Source organism: Geotrypetes seraphini, chromosome 2, assembly GCF_902459505.1.
Source record: "Geotrypetes seraphini chromosome 2, aGeoSer1.1, whole genome shotgun sequence".
Lineage (NCBI taxonomy): Eukaryota > Metazoa > Chordata > Amphibia > Gymnophiona > Dermophiidae > Geotrypetes > Geotrypetes seraphini.
Window position 1 is genome coordinate 502,539,935 of NC_047085.1, and position 27,962 is coordinate 502,567,896.

The 27,962-nt window shown below is 43.4% G+C and overlaps 1 protein-coding gene across 1 annotated transcript; it reads right to left on the minus strand.

The window, feature by feature from the left end:
* Positions 1–1,213: 1,213 nt before the first annotated feature.
* LOC117354480 (zinc finger protein 300-like) lies at positions 1,214–27,150 on the minus strand. The gene is made up of 9 exons (XM_033932113.1): positions 26,936–27,150; positions 22,010–22,136; positions 21,060–21,173; positions 20,513–20,626; positions 15,754–15,914; positions 10,842–10,968; positions 5,447–5,560; positions 5,233–5,346; positions 1,214–3,071 (listed from the first exon to the last, which is right to left on the minus strand). The coding sequence occupies exons 1-9, from the start codon at positions 26,957–26,959 to the stop codon at positions 1,489–1,491; spliced, it is 2,478 nt and encodes an 825-aa protein (XP_033788004.1). The 5' UTR covers positions 26,960–27,150; the 3' UTR covers positions 1,214–1,488.
* Between the last annotated feature and the right edge of the window lie 812 nt (positions 27,151–27,962).

Sequence of the window (27,962 nt, forward strand, 5' to 3'; positions counted from 1 at the left end):
AGTTACAGTAAAGATAATAGAATATTAGCTGATACATGGAAAACATTGCGTTATGTAAGTAATTTAACAACTATTCCAATTTACAAATCTACAAATCAATCTATATGGCTAAACTCCAAGATTCAAATTGGCGGAGAAAAGATCGTCTGGAACCATTGGATGATAGCAGGTATACGTTTATTAAATGATGTAAACTGCTTGAGTTTTCACAGTTGCAATATAAATATTGCCTTAATAAATCAGAAATATTTAGATGCTTGCCTTAATAAATCAGAAATTTTTAGATGGTTGCAATTGAAGCAGGCCATTCAGACCGGGTTCCCTGAATGGAAAAAATCTTAGTGAGCAATATAGTACGGAGTTCTTATGCTTTCAGGCGGACTTCCTGGGTCACCAGGCTGCCCAATGGTATAAATTATTAACTGGACTTATTAAAAAGAAACCAAACACTCGCCTGAGAGACATTTGGAGCAAATTAGATTTAAACATCAAATTTCTGTGTCTAAATGTACACAAATTTGGACTTGGAGGATGAGATGTACAATGTCAGCATCTATGAGACAAACATGGTTTTTCTGTTACATAGAGCGTTATGGACCCCTGTTCGGTTACAAAAATTGGATAGCTCTAAGTCTAATAGATGTTGGCACTGTCATCTCGAAGCAGGGACTTTAGATTATTTATTATTCTATTGTCCATTTATTATGACCTTTTGGAAATCAATTTGTGACCAAATTAATTGTTTATTAGACAATCCAGTGGCATTGTCATACGATACTGTGTTGTTTGGTATGGCAATGAGAGCAAAGAGTCAGATTTCTTCAAATAATAACAAATTATTACTTATAATGACTGGGGTTGCCAGTAGACTAATAATTTTTGGTGGAATTCCCTATGTCATATATATAAAATGGAAAGATATATTGCTTTACAGCAAGGGTGTTTTAGAAAATTTCAAGATGTGTGGGAGCCATTAACAAAATATTGTAATGATTAAATGACATTTTTTCCCTTGATTTAAAGGTTCAATTATGAGGGGGGAGGGAGGGATAATTTTATTATTACATATTGTACAATGTATTTGATTATATAATAGGAAGGGATGGGGAGGGTGGAGGTTAATAGCATTTTATGTGTACTCTTGATGATTAAGTGATATATTTATGATTTATTTGTTTTAACATATTGATGCACTTATTGTACATTTGAAAATGAATAAATAATTAAAAAAAAAAAAGAGAGAAGTTGGCTCACATGGACCTAAAGCATACCAGATCAATACATATAACCAAAGTATTTTAGAAAATACGTATATCTAACTATCCACAATGTAAAATCTAAACAGAAAATAATAAAAATCCTACCAAATAAAACTAGTCTCTGCTGTTGCTGCTTCGTCATTGCACACAGAAGTGCACCTTTGGCAACACACTGAAAGGCTGTGCGCCACTAGGCACTACCTCTAAGTAGAGCAGCGTCTGATGTCACTTATGGATTAGAGTGACTCTCACATCCTGCTACTGGAGAGACAAATCTGCTGTGGATTCTTTTATGACGTCTAAGATTACTCTTTTGATTGAAGCTTTTATCACATGCAGAACACATGTACAGTTTCTCTTTGGTGTGGATTTTTTCATGAATTCTGAGGCTACAGCTATTATTGAATCTTTTATCACATTGAGTACACTGATATGGTTTTTCCCCAGTGTGGATTCTTTCATGAACTCTGAGGCTACTTGTGTGATTGAAGGTTTTAACACATTGAGCACATTGATATGGTTTTTCTCCGCTGTGGGTTCTTTTATGACGTTTAAGGTTACTTTTTTGATTGAAGCTTTTATCACATTCAGAACATATGTATGGCTTTTCTCCAGTGTGGATTCTCTCATGATTTCTGAGACTACGTTTGTTATTGAATCTTTTATCACATTGAGAACATTGATATGGTTTTTCTCCAGTGTGGATTCTTTCATGAATTCTAAGGCTACTGCTGCGGTTAAATGTTATATCACATTGAGAACATTTATATGGTTTTTCTCCAGTGTGGATTCTTTCATGAACTCTGAGGCTACATTTTTTATTGAAGCTTTTATTACATTTATAACAGTGATATGTTTTCTCTTCAGTATGGCATCTTTCATGAATTCTGAGGCCACCTGTAGTATTGAAGCTTTTATCACAGTAAGAACAGTGATATGGTTTTTCTCCAGTGTGGATTCTTCTGTGACATCTAAGGTGACTTTTTTGATTGAATCTTTTATTACATTCAGAACACTGATACGGTTTTTCTCCAGTGTGAACTCTTCCATGAATTTTGAGGCTACTTTTATTATTAAAGGTTTTAAAGCATTGAGAACATTTAAATGGCTTTTCTCCAGTGTGGATTCTTTCATGAATTCTGAGGCTACTTGTGTGATTGAAGCTTTTATCACATTGAGAACATTTATATGGTTTTTCTCCTGTATGGATTCCTTCATGAATTTGGAGGTTATGTTTTTGACTGAAGCTTTTATCACATAGTAGACATTCAAATAGCTTTGCTTGCTGGAGGTTCATTTCATGCACTTGTTTCTTTCCAATGTTGGCTACCTCGTATCTGTCCAGTTGAAATGTCTGACTGAAGCGTTTCTCATGTACAGGACGTTTTGATGGGTTTTGCCCTTTGAGAACTTTTTGAGGAATTATAAACTGTGATTTATAAGTAAAACATTTTTCATATTTAGTACATTGGGATGACTTGTGTCTTGGAAATTTATTTTCTCCTGTCAAGTTTGAATTCTCAGAGAATCTTACCTCACTTGCAATGCTCTGAAACAGTCTTTCTCCATTGAGGCTCTGATTTTGTGCAAGAGTTGAAAAATAGTTGGAATTTCTCTCTTCAGTACTTGCATTGGGTCTGGCTGCATGCCAAAGTTTTTCTTCCATGCTAGGCAATGTAACTTTATTCATAGCTCCCATACAGCCAGCTAAAGGATCTGTGTTTTCTCTAGAGGGGTCTTTATGTTTCCATTCCTCCATCTGCTGCTCATCGCACTCTCTCAGTCTCTTACTGTTGTTCCCAAATCTATCATCTGTTGGATAAAAATGAGAGTATTTAAATAAAAAGTTTCCAAGTTTATTTAATCTTTGATATACTGTTTATCAAAAACATACCTAAACGGTTTACCATTAACAAATATTATAAAAAAGAATAAAAAATTAAAAAGGAAATTAGAGGGGGGCGACAAAACATGTTGACTTACTGGAACCAAAGGGAATAATAAGAGATTAATTATATTGAGAAAAAAAAATCATAAGAGGGAAGGGAATTGAAACACGAGGGTAGGGTAGGGTTCACTTCAACAGAAGTGTTTTGATTCGGTATTACCAACTGCATGGAACCTGTTTAGGCTCTTATTGAAGTTGACTGTCTATTGTATGTTAAAATGTACAGCGCTGTATACGCCTTTTTAGCGCTATAGAAATAATAAATAGTAGTAGTAAGTGGAAAAAGTCATAATGTGTAGGTGTCTTTTAAGAGGAGTGTTTTTAGATTAAATTTGAACTTTTCAAGAGATGTTTCTAGTCTAAGGTCCAACGGAAGGGCGTTCCATAGAGTGGGGGCAATGACAGAGACGATAGTTTTACAGGTTGAGTCAAGAAATAATTCACGTATAGATGGGACTGAAAGCAGATTTTGAGTGATGGATCGGAGATTCTGGGTAGGAGCATAAGGAATAAGAAGTTTATCAATGAATGCTAGTGAATTGGACTGCTTGGTTTTAAATGTTAGTAGAAGTGTTTAAAGACATCTGCTTTGCTAAGTCTCTAGGGCCCCTTTTATCAAAACACGGTAGAGCGACTTTTGGTGACGTCATCCGTGTAATGGCAGTGTAAGAGACGAGCTCCTCTTCATCCAGCATTTATTTGCTTATATTTAGCATTTGGTGGACCTTTTTAGGTGGTGTTTGCCGTCCCGATTCTACTACTGGGCTTTGGTATGACTGCGGCGTCGAAAAAATTGCAGGCTGATTTGTGCACTTTTGCTTTTCAAGCAATGGCGCCCAGGGATGCGGCCTGCACGTCGCCACACTGCGTCGAACAATCAAGTGAGCACAGCGAGCTGAGTTCGCAATCGGCGAAGGGGACCCCTATGGTGGAAGCGCCTGTGTCTCGTCTGGAGCTTCAAGGTTGGTTTGCTGACCTTAAAAATACTATGATGGTGATGCAGAAGGAATTGCATTGCGATGTGGCTGCCTTGCGAAAGACTGTGGTGGATATGGGCCAGAAATTGGACGAATTTGAGGAGGTGTTATTGATCATGATGGTGATATTCTACATCTGCAACAGCGATGCAAGGGAATTAAGGAAAAGTACGAAGAGCTTTTGTTAAAGACTGAGGACATAGAAAATAGGGCCCGTCGTAACAACATACGGGCCCGTGGAGTTCCGGAGCAAGTTGGTTCGCAATCGCTGGAGGAAATCATGCGTGCAATTTGTGGAAAACTTTTACAAACCGCTGATTCCTACTATGGAGTTTGAGAGGGTTCATCGGGCAGTTGGGGGGACTTTTCTGAATCGCCCGCGAGATCTTATTGCTTGCTTTCATCGTTTTCCTTTAAAAGAAAAGGCAGCAAGGCAATTGGGCCATATTGAGTGGAAAGTTGAGTTGTATGCTGATATGTCTGCCCTCACTCTAAGAAAGTTTTGGGATATCACTAAGTGCTTGATGGCTCATCAGATTCGCTATAAATGGACTTATCCGTTTGGACTAACATTTCCTTTGCAGAATCAAGTTCATATAGTGGCGACGCCTGAGGAGGCTAAGTTAATTTTGCAGCAAGCACAGATATGGTCGGATGTGGAGATTCCCCCAACTGTTGCCCAACACAGAGGAGTGGGGTATTGAGTCAGTCCAGATGGCGGAGAGGGGAGAAGAGCGGGCAGCATCTTCAACGCCATTCTGATGCAGCTACAGCGACTCTCCCCACTTGATGTATTTTGGACTGTTTGGGGTTTAATGTGTGTGATGGGGCAAGCATGTCGGTAGTAAAGTTTGGTCTGCTCTATATAGTGACACGCAGCTCCTGATTGGTGAGGCCCGACTTTAGTGCAGGAAGAGGCGGTCAGATTTCTTTCACTCGCCGGCACTCCGGCTGTCTTCTTCTGTCTCCCCCGCTAAAAACTGTATTCGCGGGTTTTCTGGAACAGAACCCCCGCAAATATCGGGGGAGTACTGTACATCATGCTTACTTGTTACAGAAGAGTGAGTCTGTTGAGGAGCCTCCGATTCAGGGTAATGCGTAGAAGGGAGATCCTCCTCTTGTTTAATATTCAGTGAGAACACGGATGTTACAACTGGAAGACCTGTGAAGAGAAAACCACATCTGCAAGGATTCACCAAGGATCTGATGATATTTACATTCGGAAATGGATTTTAAGTCCGACAATGCCACCATTTACTTACCCTTAGTGGGGTCGTTTGGGTTCTCTTTTCCCTCCCACTCAATGTGCTGGGTAAAATTCTTCTCATCTTCCTTTTCAATCTTGAATATAACATCAGGATTAACAATTGAATAACCTGTTAACAACAAGGAGAAGATTATTTTTACCTCCCTTTTTACAAATCCATGCGTCAACGGCCCCAAAGCCCTTTTAATTCCTATGGGCTTTGGGGGCCCGTTACTGCAGCGACCCACGCTAAACAGCTTCGTAAAATAGGCCTTTAAATTTCTGGGGAAATTCCGTATGCTTCCTGTTTTTGTTTTAATTTTTTAAATTATAAACATAGGGGCTGATTTTGCAAACGGCGCCTAAATCGGGGAGCGCCTAGAAAAATGGTGCCGGCTGCGTGTCGATCATGCGTAAGGAGTCCAACAGGACGGGCACACACAGCAAAGAAGACAGTAGGAACGGACAATGAGCAATCCACCAGAAGCCAGCAGGTTAAAATCAAGCCTTCTTTATTTCAGTCCAGGACGTGCAGTAATAAGGACCCGACATAGTACTATGTTTTGGCCAACACAAACGCCTGCAGACTGGAAAGGCTCAGAAGCGAGTAATTTGCCAAAGCCCTCAGCAGCAGCCACTCATGGGAGAAAGGCCGAGAGAGGGATCACAGCTAGAGAACCCCTGAGGCTCAATAAGGCTAAAGATGCAGGCGTTTGTGTTGGCCAAAACATAGTACTATGTCGGGTCCTTATTATTGCGCGTCCTGGACTGAAATAAAGAAGGCTTGATTGCTCATTGTCCGTTCCCACTGTGATCAAGCTTAAGCGCCATTTACAGAATCGCGGCTAGTGGCGCCTATATAAAAACTTAGGGGGTCCTTCTATCAAGGCGCAGTAGGGGTTTAACGCCCGTAATACCGCGCGTTCAACCGCCTGCTGCACTAGCCGCTAACGCCTGCATTGAGCAGGCGTTAGTTTTTTAAGCCGGCTGCGGGGGTTAGCACGTGATGAAATGCCCGACGCACTAACCCCGCTAGCGCGGCTTGATAAAATAATAATAATAATAATTTTATTTCTTATATACCGCTATACCCTAAGTTCAAAGCCCTTAGGCACCTGAAATGTAGGCCAGGGTTTCAAAGTTTTTGGAGAATAGCGCTTGGCGGCGCCTAAGTCAAGCTCCGCCCATAGAAATGCCCACTTAAGCATTAGGCTCTGCCTAAATGCCATGCGATAAACACCTACCTTTTATAGAATCGGGTAAGCGCCTACTGCCCAATTGAATTTTTTTTCAATTATTGAGGCTATTAAGGGTATTTTGCCAATTAACCCCCCTCCTTTACAAAGCCGCGCTAGCGTTTTTAGCTCAGGCTGCCGGGGTAACAGTGCCGATGCTCGTAGGATTCCTATGAGCGTCCGAGCTGTTACCGCCCAGGCCGGCGCTAAAAACGCTAGCGCGGTTTTGTAAAGGAGGGGGTAAGTTAGGCGCCCTTTAAAGACTCTGGCCCATAATAATCAAGTAATTTGCTTGTACAGAAAAAGTGCCATTAAATAATTTTTTTCCATAAAAAAAGAAAAAAAAAAAAACACTTATAAGAATTCAGAAATACATCAAAGCACCTCAAGTCCACAGTAATAGGAGGAGGAGAAAGACAATTTAGAGCATTAGCAAGAAAAACCTCAAAAGTTTCCATTCAATAGCAAGTAAAATGTTTGCTTATTACAAGGGTAGGGAACTCCGGTCCTCGAGAGCCATATTCCAGTCAGGTTTTCAGGATTTCCCCAATGAATACGCATGAGATCTATTTGCATGCACTGCTTTCAATGCATATTCATTGGGGAAATCCTGAAAACCCGACTGGAGTACGGCGCTTGAGGACCGGAGTTCCCTACCCCTGGCTTATTACTATAAAACCAAGCATTCATTTATCAAACAGTTGTTCTCACAGATGTAGAGGGGATGAACATCGCAGACTAAGGGGCGGTAAACAGCTAAGAATAAGGTTAACTGAGAGGGTTGAAAGATATAAGCTGGGTTTTATTAGTTAAATGCTCCGACACTCACAGAATTCCTATGAATGTCGGAGCATTTACTTCGTAAGCCCGTTTAGTAAAAAGAGCCCATAGGTTTTTTTTTCACAGCACATTTACAGGGAAACTTAAAGAAGAACAAAGCCCCAAGCTGTAAAACCCCTGGCCTAAGAAGTAAACATTTTCTATGATGTTTCTGAGTTTCTTTAGTAACATCTGGAAAATTCTAATCTTAAGAGTTCACGAACAATTCATCTTGATATTTAAAGAAATGTACGAACAACCAATCTCTAATCAGATGTCAGTATTAATGTAGCAGATGTCACTAAGCCAGAGTCTCCAGGAGGAAGGAGTGACTTAGTGGTTACAGCTACAGCCTCAGCACCCTGAGGTTGTGGGTTCAAATCCCAAACTGCTCCTTGTGACCCTGGGCAAGCCACTCAATCCTCCATTGCCCCAGGTATGTTGCTAGTGAACAAAAAAAAAAGTTTTTCTTTGTTACGGAGAACTTAAGAAGTGTTTTTAGTTAATTTAATGACGCTGATTTCAGATCTTTAATTGAAATTCAGCTGGCACATCAGGTTTCTGAGATATACGTTACTGATTTTTTAGACAGTTTGCCATATTGGCACAATATTGCGAGTATGAACTGTGTCACAACAAACTTGTGTTAAGGAGTTTACTCTGAAAACAAACATGAAGATGATAAGGAGACATGTTACAGCATTTATTTACGCCTCTTAACTCACACAAAAGTGATGTCAGCATGTTCAGAAATGTTCCAAAACACTTGCTTTTATGCTTGTACTGTATATTTAAGAACCAACAATAATAATAATAACAACAGTTTATATACCGCAATACCGTTAAGTTCTATGCGGTTTACAATAGATTAAGCGAGGTACAAATTGATTGAATTTAAGAGGGGAGAAGAGGAGAGTTAATAGGACCGGAAATGCGTTGTTGAGGAGAAAGAGATTAACAGGACAGAGGAAACACTATGGAGGAGAAAGAAGAAGAGTGGAGAAAGAGATTAATAGGACAGAGGAATCACTATGGAGGAGAAAGAAGAAGAGTGGAGAAAGAGATTAACAGGACAGAGGAATCACTATGGAGGAGAAAGAAGAAGAGTGGAGAAAGAGATTAATAGGACAGAGGAATCACTATGGAGGAGAAAGAAGAAGAGTGGAGAAAGAGATTAATAGGACAGAGGAATCACTATGGAGGAGAAAGAAGAAGAGTGGAGAAAGAAATTAATAGGACAGAGGAATCACTATGGAGGAGAAAGAAGAAGAGTGGAGAAAGAGATTAACAGGACAGAGGAATCACTATGGAGGAGAAAGAAGAAGAGTGGAGAAAGAGATTAATAGGACAGAGGAATCACTATGGAGGAGAAAGAAGAAGAGTGGAGAAAGAGATTAATAGGACAGAGGAATCACTATGGAGGAGAAAGAAGAAGAGTGGAGAAAGAGATTAACAGGACAGAGGAATCACTATGGAGGAGAAAGAAGAAGAGTGGAGAAAGAGATTAATAGGACAGAGGAATCACTATGGAGGAGAAAGAAGAAGAGTGGAGAAAGAGATTAATAGGACAGAGGAATCACTATGGAGGAGAAAGAAGAAGAGTGGAGAAAGAGATTAATAGGACAGAGGAATCACTATGGAGGAGAAAGAAGAAGAGTGGAGAAAGAGATTAATAGGACAGAGGAATCACTATGGAGGAGAAAGAAGAAGAGTGGAGAAAGAAATTAATAGGACAGAGGAATCACTATGGAGGAGAAAGAAGAAGAGTGGAGAAAGAGATTAATAGGACAGAGGAATCACTATGGAGGAGAAAGAAGAAGAGTGGAGAAAGAGATTAATAGGACAGAGGAATCACTATGGAGGAGAAAGAAGAAGAGTAGAGAAAGAGATTAATAGGACAGAGGAAACACTATGGAGGAGAAAGAAGAAGAGTGGAGAAAGAGATTAATAGGACAGAGGAATCACTATGGAGGAGAAAGAAGAAGAGTGGAGAAAGAGATTAATAGGACAGAGGAATCACTATGGAGGAGAAAGAAGAAGAGTGGAGAAAGAAATTAATAGGACAGAGGAATCACTATGGAGGAGAAAGAAGAAGAGTGGAGAAAGAGATTAATAGGACAGAGGAATCACTACGGAGGAGAAAGAAGAAGAGTGGAGAAAGAAATTAATAGGACAGAGGAATCACTATGGAGGAGAAAGAAGAAGAGTGGGTCAGTTGTCTTAGATACTTTAGGAACAGTTGAGTTTTTAGACGTTTTCTGAATTCCTCATAAGTAGTGGGCGAAAGCAGTTGATCTAGATCTTTACCTCACAATGCTGCTTGATGGGAAAGAAGGTGTTCATGGTGTTTTTTCAATTTACAACCTCTAACTTTCCCTGATATTTGCTTTCCATCACCTTGATGAAATCTTTCCCCATGCTCATTGCTGACATTACCAAGATTGGGTGGGAAGCAGTCGAGGTGAGAATGTAAGAAGTGCATTTTAAGTGACATTCTAGCACCCGTTAGCTGATATTCTGTCAGCATGTTCTCCACAAGCTCAGCATAATTCTCTGATCTGTGATTACCAAGAAAATTCTGAACAACCAGCACGAATGCTTCCCATGCTGCTGATTCAGCTGGGTTCAGCTTCTGTTTGAATGCATCATCAAGGATCAGTTCACGGATTTTGGATCCAACAAAAACACCTTTTTTGATTTTGGCTTCACTTGAGGGCAAATTAACTCAAAATGTGGCTCGATAGTCGACAAGCAAACACGCATTTCATCATCCACCATCTGCAGTCATTCTCGTTTTTTAAAATTTAATTTCTGTCAGAGCTGAAAATCCCAAGTTCACAAAGATAAGAAGTATCCAAATGGTAACAGAGCCTTGATTGTTTTGTTGCTCAAGTTAGGATAATTACTGCCTAAAAAATAAAACTAAAATTACTTGCCGTTAGTTTTCAAGGACCAATCACCTAAAAGAATGATGCTTGCCTGGGCAGTTGTATACTTTCGTATACAGACGCTCATAACATTGACAGACTCTTGCGTAGGTGACGTACATGTCATCTATTCTACTTATGAAGGGAATTTTTAAAATTAAATACAATTCTGGAATCTCTTTGGGGCCCACCACTGTACCGTGGCACACAGTTTGAGAGATGCTGTTTGAGAGATTACTAATGCCCATTTTATATGCATAAGGTATGTTTTCTGTTCATTTGTTAAGGGGCTGCCATTGTTTTTCATATTATCATTCTTTTCACTTGGCTGAGAATGTCAGATAATCAAGACTTTACTCTACCCGTGATTTTTTCCACTACTTATTCCACAATGTGCCTGTATGGTAGATGGCAGAGAAGACATTTTTACCTCGTGACATGAGGATGTCATGAACCTCTTTGATGACCGTCATGTAAAGCCCCTTCTTCCATTCCCCCAGAATGTCCCACTCCTCTTCCAAAAAATAAGCCGCAACATCCTTGAAACTGACCACTGCCTGGAACAACAAAGAGGACATCCTTAGTCAATGTTTTATTATTTCTTTCATTTTCTTAAATTTATTCCCGCCTATCAACACCCTTCTAGCGTAGTTTAAAATAAGTACAGTGGTACCTTGGATTACGAGCATAATCCATTCCAGGAGCATGCTCGCAATCCAAAATGCTCGTATATCAAAGCAAGTTTCCCCATAGGAAGTAAGGGAAACTTGCTTTGATATGTTTCCACCCCCCACCTTCCCCCCCCCGAGGCCAGCAGCGCTGCTCCCCCCCCATGAGAACCGGCATTGCTCCCCCCGAAGGCCCCCCCCGCGATCCGGCACCCCCCCGCCGCCACCGGCACCCCCCCCCCCGCCGCGACCTGAGATCCCCCAACCCACCCTAACCCTCTTCTTACTTCCAGTGTAGCCTCCGCATCGGCATCGGCACCGGCACCAGCATGTCCTGTGCGTTGGTGCCGGTGCCCGAAAATCTGCTTCCTGTGCCAGCACAGGAAGCAGATTTTCGGGCACCGGCACCAACGCACAGGACATGCTGGTGCCGGTACCGATGCGGAGGCTACACTGGCAGTAAGAAGAGGGTTCGGGTGGGTTGGGGGATCTCAGGTTGTGGGGGGGGGTGCCCGCTGGCAGCGGGGGGGGGTGCCAGATCGCGGGGGGGAAGGTGCCGGTTCGCGGGGGGAAGGTGCCAGTTCGCGGGGGGGGGGGGGGGCGCTCGTACAGCTCGGCAAGCTCGGTTTACGAGGCACCAAGTTTGCGAATGTTTTGCTCGTCTTGCAAAACACTCGCAAACCGGTGCACTCATAAACCGAGGTACCACTGTATATGTAATGGTTCACATAAAAACAATAAAATAAACCCAGAAATCATTCACAATGAAATAATATCATCAGTATGAAGAACAAAGCAGTCAAAAAATCTTTCACACGCTGAAACTCCTAGGGCAGGGGTAGGTAATTCCAGTTCTCGAGAGGTTTTCAGGATATCCACAATAAATATGCATGAGATAGATTTGCATCTCAAGGAGGCAGTGCATGCAAATCCACCTCATACATATTCATTGTGGATATCCTGAAAACCTGACCTGGCTCCGGTTCTCGAGGACCGGAATTGCCTATCCCTGTCCTAGGGTAAACTGTTCTGCAGTCGTGAACTTCATAATGAAAATGCATGTGTGGAAGTTTTACATATTTCAGTGCTGCTAAGAACAGTCAACAGCCCCTGATGGAAAGAACGAAGAGCTGTAGAAGAAGTTAATCAGTCGCCCAAATAATTCAAACCAGTAACACAAAGTACAGAAACTATGTTATAAATCAGACAGACATAGAAACATAGGAAAATATAAATATGACTAGTTGTTTAGCCCGTTACATTAACGGGTGCTAGCAGCCCTTCTCCCTTACTTTTACCTCCTCCCTGTCCAGCAGCACCCCCACCCATTCCCTGCTCCCCCTATATAGCAGTAGCCCTTTTCCTTTTATCTCCCCCTGTTCAGCATCACCCCATTTCCAGCTCCCCATATCCAGCAGTAGCTATTCTCCTTTGCAGGAGCCCTTCTCCCTTCCTTTTATCCCCCCCCTCCCGGTCTAGCAGTACCTCTTCCCTGCTTCCCCTATCCAGCAGTAGGCCTCCCTTCCTGTTACCTCCCCACCTGTCCAGAATCACCTCTTCCCCGCTCCTCCTGTACTGCAGCACCCCCTTACCTGCTCCCCCTGTCCAGTCCGGTGATCTCCAGCCAACAGGATGGCTCCTGCAGGGAGTCTAGTTCCTGTCCGGTCCGCGCCAGGCGTGCGAGCCTGCTCCGCCCCCTCCCGACCTGCTGGGAGTATTTGAATTAGACCCGACGGTTCCTGTTGAGGGAAGCACTCCTCACCGGACTCAGCGGTGAACTCCAGCCATCGGGCCGACATCCGCCTTGGTTTTTTGTTTTTTTTTAGTTGAAAGATGCGGCGGTGGCTCCTCTCATGATCCCCGCCTGCGTCGGAAGTCCAACGCAGGCGGGGATCGTGAGATTAGCCACCGCCGCGTCTTTCAAAGAATCGTAAGCCGCGCATGCACACTTCCTATGTGTCAAATGCAGGGCTCACTTGACAGTGGATCGCAGGCGCTCCTCTTGCTCTCTGGCTGGTGTTAACGTCTGGGGCATTTTTTATTGTTATGTGTAATCAAGGCAGAGATGAGAAGTGGCTCGAGCCGACGCGCTTCTGCTGGGGACTCGTACAGTCCAGTCCTTCTGGAGAGTGTAGGGCAGTGGGGCCGTAGTAAGAGCGGGGCATGCTGCAGTCTTGGCGGCCACGGACATACGGATCATGGAAGCACGCCGATAAGACTGCGCATGCGCCGCCTACGGTTTTATTATATAGATGGCAGGTAAAGGCCAAATGGCCCATCCAGTCTGCCCATCTGCAGCATCTATTATCTCCTCCTCTCCCAGGCTTTCTTGAATTCAGACACAGTCTCTGTCTCCACCACCTCTTCCAGGAGACTATTCCACGCATCTACCACTGTAAAAAAAAGCATTTTCTTAGATTACTCCTGAGCCTATCGCCTTTTAACTTCATCCGATGTCCACGCGTTCCATGGCTTCCTTTCAAATGAAAGAGACTCGCCCGAGTATTTATGCCATATTGGTATTTAAACGTCTCTATCATATCTCCCCTCTTCCGCCTTTCCTCCAAAGTCTACAGATTGAGATCTTTAAATCTGTCCCCATAAGCCTTATGATGAACACCACGTACCATTTTAGTAGCCTTCCTCTGGACCGACTCCATCCTTTTTATATCTTTTTGAAGGTGTGGTCTCCAGAATTGTACACAATATTCTAAATGAGGTCTCACCAAAGTCTTATACAGGAGCATCAATACCTCCTTTATTCTACTGGCCATATCTCTTAAGGTCGTCACGCACTATCACGCCCAAGTCCCGCTCCTCTTTCGTGCACAAAAGTTCTTCACCCCCTCAGGATTTTGTAGCCCAAACGAATGACTTTCTTAGCATTAAATCTTAGCTGCCAAATTTCAGACCATTCTTCAAGCTTTGCTAGGTCTTTCCTCGTGTTATTCACCCCATCAGGGATGTCTATATTGCAGATTTTTGTATTATCTGCAAAGAGACGAATCTTATCCGACAGCCTTTCAGCAATATCACTTACAAAAAGTGTTAAAAAGGACAGACCCACTGTCAAAGGCTTTGCTACAATCTAAATATACCACATCTAGCATACTCCCTTTATCCAATTCTCTAGCCACCCAGTCAAAATAATTGATCAGATTTGTCTGACGAGAACTGCTTCTAGTGAATCCATGTTGCCTCCAGTCCTGTAATACACTGGATCCCAGAAACTTCATTATTTTCTGTTTTAAAAGCATTTCCATTAATTTACTTGCCACACAGGTCAGCGTTATCGGCCTCGAATTCCCTACTTCTTCCTTATTTCCACTTTTGTGGAGAGGGATAACATCCGCCTTTCTCTAGTCCTACAGTACCACTCTCAATTCCAGAGAGGTATTGAAAAGGTCAACCAGCAGAATTGCCACAACTTCCCTAAGTTCCTTCAGCACCCATGGATGTACACCATCCGGCCCCATCACTTTGTCCATTTTCAGTTTAGCTAGCTCATCACAAACACAGTCCTCTAAAAATCGATCAGGGTCTACCACATCTCTATCACTATCTGTGTTTGTCTTCTGCAGTCCTGCTCCCAGGGCTTCAGCTGTGAACACAGAACAGAAATATTTGTTAAGCAATTCAGCTTCTACATGTTCCTCCCTTTCACCTTTGAGTCTCACAATGCCACTTTTGCACTTTTTCCTATCACTAATATGCCTAAAAAATATCTCCCCCCCCAGGTTTTACCGTGTCGGCTATTTTTTCTTCCATTTGTATCTTTGCTTTCCTGATTACTCGACCAGCTTCTCTTAATGTTGATTGGGGTATCCTTACAGCAGGGTCTTCTAGGATACCCAAATCAACATCTGGCATGTTAAAAATTACCTATTGGTAATACAGTAGACTCTCAGTTAACCAGCACCCATGGGTATTGATAGATTCTGGATAAATGTAGTTTCTGGTTGCTTGAGAGCACAGGACTAAAAACTAAAAGTACTAATATATACAAATGAAACCGTAAGATTCAAGACTGCATGCAGTACAACCCCAGAGAAAAAGAAACAAATGCATTTCTTCCTGAACAGTGCAAAATACAGACAGCAGATGGAAATTCTCAAAATTGACACGATTCAATCACTAAATTTAAAAGTAAAATCATTCCCCCTACCTTTGTTATCTCTCTCCCTCCATGCTGTGCCTTACCTTCTGGCCTGCTCCCGCCTGGCCGTTTTATGCCGCCCCTGATGTTATCTTCAGGCCGGCTCCCTCTTCCTCACTGCTGCAGTGCACAAAGCTGTGGGCAGCGGCTCCTTGCACATCCTGCGCCTCACCTGGAAGCCTTCCCTCTTGACGTTGCGACGTCGGAGAGAAGGCTTCCGGCGCAGGATGCGCATAGGAGCCGCTGTCCGCGGCTTTGTGTACTGCAGCAGTGAGGAAGGATGAGCCAGCCCGAAGATAACGCTGCATCAATTGCACTGCGGACCGCGGCTGAAGAACATTGTCTCTGGCCTGGTGCATGTATCGGCCCTGTGGACTGGCAGGAAATTTCTGCGGACCGCCAGCGATTGAAGAACACTGTATTAGAGTACCAACTCCACAGCCCTAATGACAAGACCTCATTCTTATTATGCCTGGTCCAGTGTAGGCATCTTTCTTGTAGGAAGAAGTTAGTCTTACCTCATTATTAGCTTTAATCCAGGCTTCATCACGTGCTTCGTGAAGTTCCTCCCATGTGCCTGTGGTGGTCAGACTTCTTCTTTCCTCAGCTCCCTGAGGGTCCGTCCCAAATCCCTCTTGCCCAAATCGGAATAAAATGTCGGGCTTGACATTGTGGGAGTCTGTTATATGGAAAAGATAGTATAATATGATTTTAAAAAGTTACCCCCCCCCCGAGTCTATATCATAAGTGCTCAGGGCCAAAAAAAGATGGATGCTGCTGTACTGATCATCATCAGAAATGTATTCTAGCAATACCATGATCGTTTTAATAATGAAGTGAGCAAATACTTTCCCCAAGAGCTACAAACAGCATAAACACAACAGAATTTACCAGTGGCGAAGTGAGGGTGAGTGGTGCCCCTCCCCCACCCCCTTTTCCGCACCCCACTCCACTTCTTCCCGACCCCCTCTGCTGCACGCGTCCCTCCCCTTCCCTATACCGCTTTAATATTCCTGGCACGAGCAGCATCACAAACTTGCTGCCCGCGTTGTGTTGGCTCTCCCTCCGACGTCACATCCTAGGCGCAGGACCTGAAAGTGATGTCAGAGAGAGTCGACGCCAGCGTAGCCTGCCGTTCACGCCGGCGCTGGCTTTCCCTCTGACTTCTCTTCTTGGCTCCACTAGAGTAGTTGCTTGTTCTGTCGAAGATTTTAAAGAGGTACGGGGGGCGGGGAAGGGAAGGCACGAGCATATCAGGGGAGGGGGTGGAGAGGTGCCGGCAATCCAACCAAGATGGTACCCGGGGTGGTCTGCCTCCGCTCACTACGCCACTGGTGGTACTTCAAGAGCAGAGATAGAGACGAGAAGCAGGGGTGGGCAACTCCGGTCCTCGAGGGCTGGAATCCAGTCGGGTTTTCAGGATTTCCGCTATGAATAGGCATGAGATCTATTTGCATGCACTGCTTTCAATGCATATTCATTGAGGAAATCCTGAAAACCCGACTGGATTCCGGCCCTCGAGGACCGGAGTTGCCCACCCCTGTAGAACCTCCAGCCCTACCAGTAGTACACTTCTCCCTCCGTATTCACTGGGATAAGGGATTAACCCTTTCAGGACCATAAGGATCGTAGGCCAATTTTTGTGGTTTTGACGACATTTTTATGGTAAAAAGGGCTTGCAGATGCCAAAAAATTGATTTTTTTTGTGAAATATCATTATTTTTTTTTTTTTTTAAATCACACTTCTGGCTTATGGACAGTGTGGCAAGTGAATCTTCTCGTCAATTTGGCAACGACGCTAATGAATGAATGTCGGAACCAGTTTGTTTACATAAAGGCAGTATCATATGGAATCCGTACATATCAAATTTAGAACTGTAGACTATCCCAATCAAAATTTATAGGATTTTAAAGTTATGGGACAAATATGTCCCTTGGTCCTGAAAGGGTTAACAGACCCGTGAATACCGAAAAACTACAAATAACTTTTTCATATGTTATTCACTGTTTTCTATTAAAAAACATCATGAATATGGTGAAACCCACGAATAACATGGTGGGAGACCTGGTCTGTTCCTGAAGGAGAGGCAAAACACAGTGAAGAAAGGGCTGGGAATCGGCGATTTTCTCTGTAAACGCTTGGAATCAGCGATTTCTCTATGCAAGCTGACATAATTTGTGGGAGGAGCCAGCAAGCTAAAAACCGTGAATAATTGAAATAGCGATTGCTGAAACCGCGAATACGGAGGGAGAAGGGTACTGCTAGAGTTTCTGACCACAATTTTGAGACAACAGCTGGCACAGGCAGGAGCGACGGGGGATTACTCGTAACCTCCCCTACCCTAGACCAGTGTTTCTCTACTCAGTCCTGGAGTACACCCCCTTGCCAGTCAGGTTTTCAGGGTATCCACATTGAATTTCCACAAACTTGACTTGCATACACGGCCTCCATTATATGTAAATGTCGTTCGTGCATATTCATTGTGGATATCTTGAAAACCCGACTGGCAAGGGGGGTACTTCAGGACCGAGTTGAGAAACACTGCCCTAGAACAACCAGGAAATCTTTGGGAGAGAGCTGATATTTTTGGAGGCGCTTCAGAAGAGGGGTGGATCCTTAATTCAGGCTGGGGTGATCAATATCAGTGGCATTAATTTTAATCTCTGTTAATGTTTGTACGGTATTCTCAAATGTTAGCAGTGATTAATTTTAAAAAAAAAATTGAGAACTGTGAAATACAATGTTCTTGAAACGTTATTTATTGTAAATCAAGTTCAAAGTTCAAGGCAAACGCATCCATTCTAAGAAAATTGACCCAGTTGGTAGTGATTAATCAGCAGCATTAAAATAAATATTTCAATTCTAAATTTAAATCTGGATAAGTACGTTTCTGTGGTAATATGATCACGTTTCACCTCTTTGCAAAGGATGGTAGAATGGTCTTGTTCTATTGCATTCCTTGACTACTCAGACTATAAGGGTGGAAGTAACATTGTCTTGGGCCCTAGGCAAACACATATTTTGTGGGCCTGTTCCATAAATCCCATTTACTTCTTTTATCATCTCCCATTCTCCACAGATACATTTACTTTCTTTGCCCTCCCCCACCCCCACTGGGTCCCACCCAGGGTCCCTCCTGCCGTGATCGTTATGGGGCCAGGGGGGGATGAGTTGCCTGGGCTGCTGAGCTGATCACAGCAGCCGCGATCAGCTCAGCGGCCCGATCTGGATCTTATACCTGTTTCGACTTGGTCTAAATCAAAATGTATAAGTTCCGTCCAGGCAACCTTTCAAACTTTTCGATTGTGGCTGCCGGACGACTAAGTCTAGGTCGGCCCACCTCCCGCCCTACCCACTCCGCCAAAAACGCCCCTTTTCGCTCTGGGCGCATAGAGGCAGGGAAAAGGCCTAAGCTGGTTTTAGATACATCTAAAACCCTGTTCGATTATCGGTACTTGGACAAGCTGCCTTTTTGATCGTCCAAGTAACATAACATAGTAACATAGTAGATGACGGCAGATAAAGACCCGAATGGTCCATCCAGTCTGCCCAACCTGATTCAATTTAAAATGTATTTTTTTTTTTTTTTTTTTCTTCTTAGCTATTTCTGGGCGAGAATCCAAAGCTTTACCCGGTACTGTGCTTGGGTTCCAACTGCCGAAATCTCTGTTAAGACTTACTCCAGCCCATCTACACCCTCCCAGCCATTGAAGCCCTCCCCTGCCCATCCTCCTCCAAACGGCCATACACAGACCGTACAAGTCTGCCCAGTAACTGGCCTAGTTCAATCTTTAATATTATTTTCCGATTCTAAATCTTCTGTGTTCATCCCACGCTTCTTTGAACTCAGTCACAGTTTTACTCTCCACCACCTCTCTCGGGAGCGCATTCCAGGCATCCACCACCCTCTCCGTAAAGTAGAATTTCCTAACATTGCCCCTGAATCTACCACCCCTCAACCTCAAATTATGTCCTCTGGTTTTACCATTTTCCTTTCTCTGGAAAAGATTTTGTTCTACGTTAATACCCTTTAAGTATTTGAACGTCTGAATCATATCTCCCCTGTCTCTCCTTTCCTCTAGGGTATACATATTCAGGGCTTCCAGTCTCTCCTCATATGTCTTCTGGTGCAAGCCTCCTATCATTTTCGTCGCCCTCCTCTGGACCGCCTCAAGTCTTCTTACGTCTTTCGCCAGATACGGTCTCCAAAACTGAACACAATACTCCAAGTGGGGCCTCACCAATGACCTGTACAGGGGCATCAACACCTTCTTTCTTCTACTGACTACGCCTCTCTTTATACAGCCCAGAATCCTTCTGGCAGCAGCCACTGCCTTGTCACACTGTTTTTTCGCCTTTAGATCTTCGGACACTATCACCCCAAGGTCCCTCTCCCCGTCCGTGCATATCAGCTTCTCTCCTCCCAGCATATACGGTTCCTTCCTATTATTAATCCCCAAATGCATTACTCTGCATTTCTTTGCATTGAATTTTAGTTGCCAGGCATTAGACCATTCCTCTATCTTTTGCAGATCCTTTTTCATATTTTCCACTCCCTCTTCGGTGTCTACTCTGTTACAAATCTTGGTATCATCTGCAAAAAGGCACACTTTTCCTTCTAACCCTTCAGCAATGTCACTTACATACATATTGAACAGGATTGGCCCCAGCACCGAACCCTGAGGGACTCCACTAGTCACCTTTCCTTCCTTCGAGCGACATCCATTAACCACCACCCTCTGGCGTCTGTCCGACAGCCAGTTTCTGACCCAGTTCACCACTTTGGGTCCTAACTTCAGCCCTTCAAGTTTGTTCAACAGCCTCCTATGAGGAACTGTATCAAAGGCTTTGCTGAAATCCAAATAAATTACATCTAGCATATGTCCTCGATCCAGCTCTCTGGTCACCCAATCAAAAAATTCAATCAGGTTCGTTTGGCACGATTTACCTTACCGATTTAGGCAGATTTTTAGATTTTTTAAAAAATTATGAGCCCCTTAGTCTCTTTCCCACAATAAATGTTAACTCCTTAATCTCTTATTGGTCTTGTTTTTCTGTTCTGAATAGATTGTAAGCTCCGTGGAGCTGGGACTGTCTCTTCTATGCTTGTGTACAGTGCTGTGTACATTTGCTAGCACTACAGCACTGCTGCTCAATCACACGCCCGACAGTGTCTGCTTTACAGAGAGGATAACAGCCTTTTATCCCAACCGCCCTGAATTGCTAAATAACCCCGGCTGATTCTAGTAAGATGTGTAGAAGGAATTCAGACTTACTTGTTACAGGAGGGCGAGTCTGTTCGGACGTCTCCACTTTAGGATGATCAGCGAGCGGGAGATCTTCCTCCTGTTTAACACTCAGCGAGAACACGGACGTTACAATCGGAAGGCCTGTTGCGAGAAACACATATCTAGCAGGATTCTCCAGCGATAGGAGGATACCAAATTAGGAAATGGATTTTAAATCTCCAACCCCTTTCCTTTGCAAAGCCACGCTAGCGTTTTTGAGCGCCGGCCGCCGCGGTAACAGCTCGGACGCTCATGGGAATTTTAATAAGAACATAAGAATAGCCCTACTGGGTCAGACCAATTGGTCCATTGAGCCAAGTAGCCCGTTCTCACGGTGGCCAATCCAGGTCACTAGTACCTGGCCCAAACCCAAGGAGTAGCAACATTCCATACAGAATCTCAAAGAATAACAGCGTCGGAGCTGTTACCGCAGCCGGCTTTGTAAAAGAGGTGGGGGGGGGGGCAAATGACGTCAAAGACCCATCTCCTGTGATCTGAAATTGCAGAGCCTCACAAATTTAAAACATCTAATTACCCTTCATGTGGTCATTCAGGTTTTCGTTTCCCTCCGACGCAAAGGGTTGAGCGAAATGTTTCTCATCTTCCTTTTTAATCTTGAATACAACATCAGGATTAGCAATTGAATAACCTGTTAATTAAAAAAAAAAAAAAAAAAAAAAGCTGGAAAAATCGACTTCAGCTGTATACTTCTCCACCTGTCTAAGTTATTCTGTTCTTTTGGGCGTTGGATGTTTGGGGATAGGGAAGGGAGGAAGTGGGATGGGATGGGGAGGGGCTTAAGATGGGGAAGAGGGGGCTTGGTTGGGTCGTGGAGGATATCAGAGTACAGTCCTCCATGGCGGATCGATCTCACTGTATAAGCTTGACTTTGTACTTGCCTCTGGTTTCTTTTTCTTGCTAATAAAAAGACTTAAACATTTTTTAAAAAACAGGAAAAATACATTTAAATGTACACTTCCCTCTCTGCATTCACGGTGGCAAGGCAGCGAATAGAGAAAAACCGTGAATAACTTTACATATGTTATTTGCGATTTTTCTGTTAAAACCCCCCCCCCCCCAAAATGACACAAAACCGCAAATAACCTGACCTGTTCCAGTGAAGGAAGTAAAACTGGGAGCAGTGATTTTTTTCTGTGCAATGCCAGGCAGCGATATTCTCTGTGCAATGCCGGGACAGGGACAGGGCCTTGGATCAAAAAAGCGCAAATAACCAAAACCGCGGACCGCGAATATAGAGAGGTAAGTATATATGTAGAACCTTTAGAGATCTGAAGGGCAATGCAGTTTATAAATGTTATGTTATGCTATGTTATCTTACAGCACAGTGAGGTATTTCCCTGGTTCCTGCCGGACATGGGTTAACATCAGATGCCACGTTCTTTAATTTCAGATGTCCACGGGGCCTGGGATTTTTCCAGCTCTGTAAAAACATTCCATAATAAATGACAGAGAAGGTGCATTTACCTCGTGACCTGAGGATGTCATGAATCTCCTCGATGGCCTTTTGGTACATCTCTTTCTGCCATTCTCCCAGAATATCCCACTCCACTTCCAAAAAATAAGCAGCAATATCACTGAATGTGATTGATACCTGGAATAGCAAATAGGATTCTTTAAGTCGGTTTCATCATGATGTTTCTATAATACCCTTTTTTTTTTTTTTATTTAATAAATTGTATTATTTTCCAATATGAACAGTGCAACATAAATACAGTGGTGCCTCACACAACGAACTTAATTGGTTCCAGGAGCAAGTTTGTTATGCGAAAAGTTCGTTATGTGAAACGCGTTTTCCCATAACAATACATGTTAAAAAAAATAATTCGTTCTGTAGCATAAAATATGCTAAGATGACATAAAAAAAGATAAATATTTTGTTATTATTTTTATTTAGATACATCTAAAAACATAATTGTTTTTTAAAACAACACACATTTTTTAAATTTAAAGACAGATTAAGTAGAGTCTACCGAATCTTGCACATCTTCATCCATTTTCTGCTTTTTGGCCGATGGTTTCATGAAAAACCTGTCCAAAGTCGTTTGTTTTTCTCTTTTCTCCAACATCTGCCGGAAATAACGGACAAGAGTATCGGAGTAAAGATCGTTGATCCTGTTTGCTTCAGCTGAATCAGGATAGTGGGCATTGGTAAACTCCTGAACTGCTTTCCATTTGACCAGGATGTTCTTGATGTCAGCAGTTGGGATTGGTTGATTGTTTGATTGTTGCTCCTCGTCATCAGATGACGTTTCCCTTTGAGCATTGTCCTGTTGCTGGACCAGAAGTGCTTGGAGCTCTTCAGTTGTCAGCTCTTCTTCGTGTTCCTCAATAAGCTCCTCTACATCCTCTTCCTCTACCTCTAATTCCAACCTTTGGGCCACTGTGATGATGTCCTTCACCACTTCTGTGTCATCAACTACTGCTTCTTCCTGGGTCCACGAAGGCACAAGCATCTTCCAAGCAGAAATTAGGGTCCTTTGTGACACTTCTTCCCAGGCCTTCTTTATAAGTCGTATTGCCATAAGGACATCAAATTTCTCCTTCCAAAACTTTCGGACAGTCATATTGTCTCCACCAAACTCGCATTCTTCAAACACCTTATTAAAGAGGGCTCTAGTGTAGAGTTTTTTAAAGTTCGCAATAACTTGCTGATCCGTTGGCTGAATAATGGATGTGGTGTTTGGTGGCAAATACTGCACCTTGATAAAAGGATAATTTTCCTGCAATATTTCCTCTAGGTCTTTTGGGTGAGCAGGGGCATTGTGAAGTATCAGAAGGGCTTTGAGCGGCAGTTCTTTTTCCAGCAAGAATTTCTTCACGGCAGGAGCAAAGGTTTGCAGAATCCATTCGTTGAAGATAACTTGGGTCACCCAGGCTTTTTGATTGGACTTCCAATGGACGGGCAGTTTGGACTTAATAACGTTATTTTTCTTGAAAATTCTTGGATTTTCAGAGTGATAAACCAATAGAGGTTTGATCTTGAGGTCTCCGCTGGCATTAGACGAAAACATAAGGGTAAGTCTGTCTTTCATGGCTTTGTGTCCTGGCAATTTCTTCTCCTCTTTTGTAATGAAGGTTCTGCTCGGCATTCTTTTCCAGAAAAGACCCGTTTCATTGGCATTGAACACTTGTTGTGGGCAGTATCCTTCATCCTTAATACATTTTTGAAAGTTAATAGAGAACTTTTCTGCTTCTTTCTTGTCAGCACTGCCAGCCTCACCATGCATAGTAACGCTGTGGATTCCACACCTTTTCTTAAATCTAAAAAACCACCCCCTGCTGGCTTTGAATTCTTCTTCATTAGCTTGATTGCTGCTACTTCCAGGGACGTTTTTCTTTAGATCGTCATAAATTCTCTTGGCTTTGTGACAGATAATATCTTGGGTTGTTACGTCACCTTTCACCTGCCTGTCCTTAATCCAAATTGCTAATAGCCTCTCCATTTCCTCATGGATTGAAGACCTATGTTTTTCATGAAATAGTTTTGATACTCCTTTGGCTACTTTGGCTGATTTTATTGCATCCTTATTTGTCAAAATGGTGAAAATGGTGGTTTTGCTGAGGCCAAACTCTTTGACGAGGTCACACTGTTTTACCCCACATTCACTCCTTCTAATTATTTCCCGTTTCATTTCAACAGAAATCACCTTCCTGCTTTTTTTAGAAGCCATGATATATAAAAAATATTGAGTTTATCTTAAAAGGACGACTGTATACAGTGAGAGAGGGCAGAGTCTCAGCGGCAAAAACTGGGACTTAACTGTTTATTTTTTTTGTATGAATGGGAGGGAAGGGAGAATATTTTATTATGAAATCAAATTATGAGCTCAGAAATCAAGGACAACTTTGCTGTTTCTCTCTCCCTTGTCCATGTCGTTCTGCTGTTTCTCATAATCCTCTCTCTGGTAAACAAGGCGACAGATGGAATAGTCTATCTTTTGGATGGATAAGGTTCTGCTGATTGTTCTTGTATTTAGAAGAAGCTCAAATTCTCAGGTTGTAAAGGGGTCTGGATGTTCAGTTTCCTGCCTTTACTGTCTTTGTCCACAATTTCCAGTCGCAGTGTTGGGGCTTTCTTTGATTCTAGCCCCAGAGGGAGATTGTCTTTGGTCTTCAGGAGATTTTTGTCTGAATCGTCCACAGCGATACGCAGCGTGCATCCCCAGGGCAAGAGGTTCTGCTCATAGGCTGCAGCTAACTGGTTCACAACCCGGCGTTCAACCTCATGTTTTATGGATCGGGCTCCATAGTGCAAATTGTAGCCATCTGCTAAAACATCCATCACTTCCCGATCCCACACATTTTTTTTTTTCTAGCATCGGGGAAGCGGCGAGAGTAGCTCCGCCCCCCCCCAACGCATCAGCAGTAGGCGCCGGGCCCCTGCGAGCCGACGGTCCGCCACTGCACAGGGAGCCAGGCGGAGAGAGGGCAGTTAAGCGCGGTGCCTGCGCGGAAGGATGCAGCTCGGGCGACTTCGTTGTGGGAAGCAAGACCTGAAGTTCGTTGTGCGCAGCGTTCGCTGTGCGAGGCGTCCGTTATGCGAGGCACCACTGTATATACATCTGAAAACAAATCAAACCATTAAGAAGCACTTTTGAACTACAGAAATTAAAAGAAATCCTTATCCCCCAACCCTGTATATCTCAGAAATTTAAACATATATCAAATACATACGCTTTACCCCCTCCCTCCCCCGGATGTGTATGAGAACCAAACCTAATGTAAAGAGATATAAGACATAAATATGTAACTATATAATTTAATTAGATGCAACAAAAGCTGCTAACGGGCCCCACACTAAACACCTTGTTATTCCCCAATAATTCTGCATTCATTTTTTTCATATTTATAACTAGAACACAAATTCGCCCGCCAAAGAGGAAAGTTTAACGTATCAGAACTTTTCCAATTTCTTGTTATCATTTGAATGGCTATCCCTGTCATTATCATGAAAAGCCGGCCTTTATACCGGTCAAATGGGGGTTTAACATATAATACGGTACCACATAGGACCATCTCACATGACAATGGAATTGCAGAATCAAGTATTATATTCATTTGTCCCCATATCGATTTCCAAAAGCTGAGTATCGGAGGACAAAGAAATGGTTTTTACCGTGAAACAACGTTGGCTATTATTTACACAACGCTTGTTTCCTTAGAGCAGGGGTAGGGATCTCCGGTCCTCAAGAGCCGTATTCCAGTCGGGTTTTCAGGATTTCCCCAATGAATATGCATTGAAAGCAGTGCATGCAAATAGATCTCATGCAGATTCATTGGGGAAATCCTGAAAACCCGACTGGAATACGGCTCTCGAGGACTGGAGTTCCCTACCCCTGCACAGAGACAGCAGCTATCTCAGTCCTGCACTAAGAACTGAATGGTGGTATTTGCACATTCTCCTCAGAAGTTTTTTTTGCTGATGATGTGGGTGGAGGAGGTTTGAGCATTTATGCTCTACCTCAGTGGTTCCCAAACCTGTCCTGGAGGACCCCCAGGCCAGTCGGGTTTTCAGGCTAGCCCTAATGAATATGCATGGAGCAGGTTTGCATGCCTGGCACCTCCATTATATGCAGATCTCTCTCATGCATATTCATTAGGGCTATCCTGAAAACCCAACTGGCCTGGGGGTCCTCCAGGACAGGTTTGGGAACCACTGCTCTACCTAAATATAAACCCGAGACTTTTCTTCCGTTGAGATAGTGCTCTCAGTTCAGATGGTGGAGCATCTATACAGATTATTCATTACCCACTTTCACCAGTACTCCACTGAAGAGCTTTAAAGGTAGGCCCAGCTGCAGCAGAATTCAGAGGGAAAACAGTAGAGCAGGGGTCTCCAAAGACCCTCCTCGAGGGCCGAATCCAGTCAGGTTTTCGGGATTTCCCCAATGAATATGCATGAGATCTGTGTGCATGTACTGCTTTCAATGCATATTCATTGGGGAAATCCCGAAAACCTGACTGGATTCGGCCCTCGAGGAGGGACTTTGGAGACCCCTGCTCTACTGTTTTCCCTCTGAATTCTGCTGCAGCTGGGCCTACCTTTAAAGCTCTTCAGTGGAGTACTGGTGAAAGTGGGTAATGAATAATCTGTATAGATGCTCCACCATCTGAACTGAGAGCACTATCTCAACGGAAGAAAAGTCTCGGGTTTATATTTAGGTAGAGCAGTGGTTCCCAAACCTGTCCTGGAGGACCCCCAGGCCAGTTGGAGACCCCTGAAGTAGAGCATAGGTAAAGAAACAGCAGCACTCCTCTGTAGCCAGCTCTCTCCCCCAACCCCCTACAGACAGGATACTGCAGTCCAGCTTTAAGCCTTCTAGCAGCAACCACTAGGTTGAAGAAAACAAGGAAGCATTTTCCTTTAAGTGCACAGAGAGAAGAATTTACCTGATCAGAACCCAGGGCAGACATTTTCCTGCTCTTTTTCCCTCTGAATTCCGCCGCTGGGGTGGATTCAGGCTGGGGATTTTCCCTCTTTTCCGGGAAAGGTGAATAAGGAGCCGATCTGGGACTGGGTTTTGCAGGGATTTCCAGTTGCTGCTTTTGTTCCCAGTCTCTTCCCCACCTTGCAGCGCTCCAGAGGAAAGGAAAGGAGCATGCTCAGAACTCTTCGCCCCACCCCCTTGGTGAGGTCATTCAGCGAATCCCACCTCCTTAAGGAGGAGCTGTACAAATAGCAGATGCAGGCAGCTGGCTCCACACTGTTTGATTTAGAAATAAAACAACAAAAATAAAATAAGGGAATTAAGGTCATACTAGAGAATGACATGGTGACAAAATTCATCACCGTTCCCGTCCATAATCCCATGTCATTTTTTAGTGTCTATTTCAGCCTCAGTCCTTCTACACCAGCATTCCTCAAAGCAAAGCTTGCGGGTCAGTGGTTGTGGCCATTCATACTCTGATTCTTCCCTCTCTCCTTAAAGAATGACATGAAGATTGTTTACCACGGTTATCCGCGGGGACGGGAACGGTGATGAATTTTGTCACCGTGTCATTCTCTAGGTCATACCTTTTTATTGGATTAACAATGTATTTTATGATTAGCTTTTGAAGGTAACATAGTAAATGACGGCAGATAGAGACCTGAACGGTCCATCCAGCCTGCCCATTAGTTATTCTCAGTAAAAATACATGATTAAATTAACTTGTCTCTTCTTTGATGATTCTGGGCCATAGACTAAAGTCCACTTGGTAATTTTGTAGCCATTCCAGGGAGCGCTGATCTTACACTTGTGACACTGACTGAATACCGTAGGTACATTTCTCCGACCCGACCCGAGCCAACACCCGACCACCAAGCCAACCCCAGAGAGGGTGAGAGCCAGAAGGCCTTGAGCATGCGCAGATGCTTAAGGCCCAGCAGCAGCCTATCAAGGAAACCAGCGGCAGGCACTTTCAACACCAGTGGCGC

Bases quoted from the DNA above. Each gene is read 5' to 3' on its own strand.
- LOC117354480 (XM_033932113.1), bottom strand. From the start codon at position 26,959: ATGTCTGCCCTGGGTTCTGATCAG. The intron at 15,915-20,512 runs GTAAGTCTGAAT...TCCATATAACAG, and splicing joins GACTCGCCCTCCTGTAACAA to ACTCCCACAATGTCAAGCCC. The intron at 5,561-10,841 runs GTAAAAATGTCT...TGTTGTTAACAG, and splicing joins TGACATCCTCATGTCACGAG to GTTATTCAATTGTTAATCCT.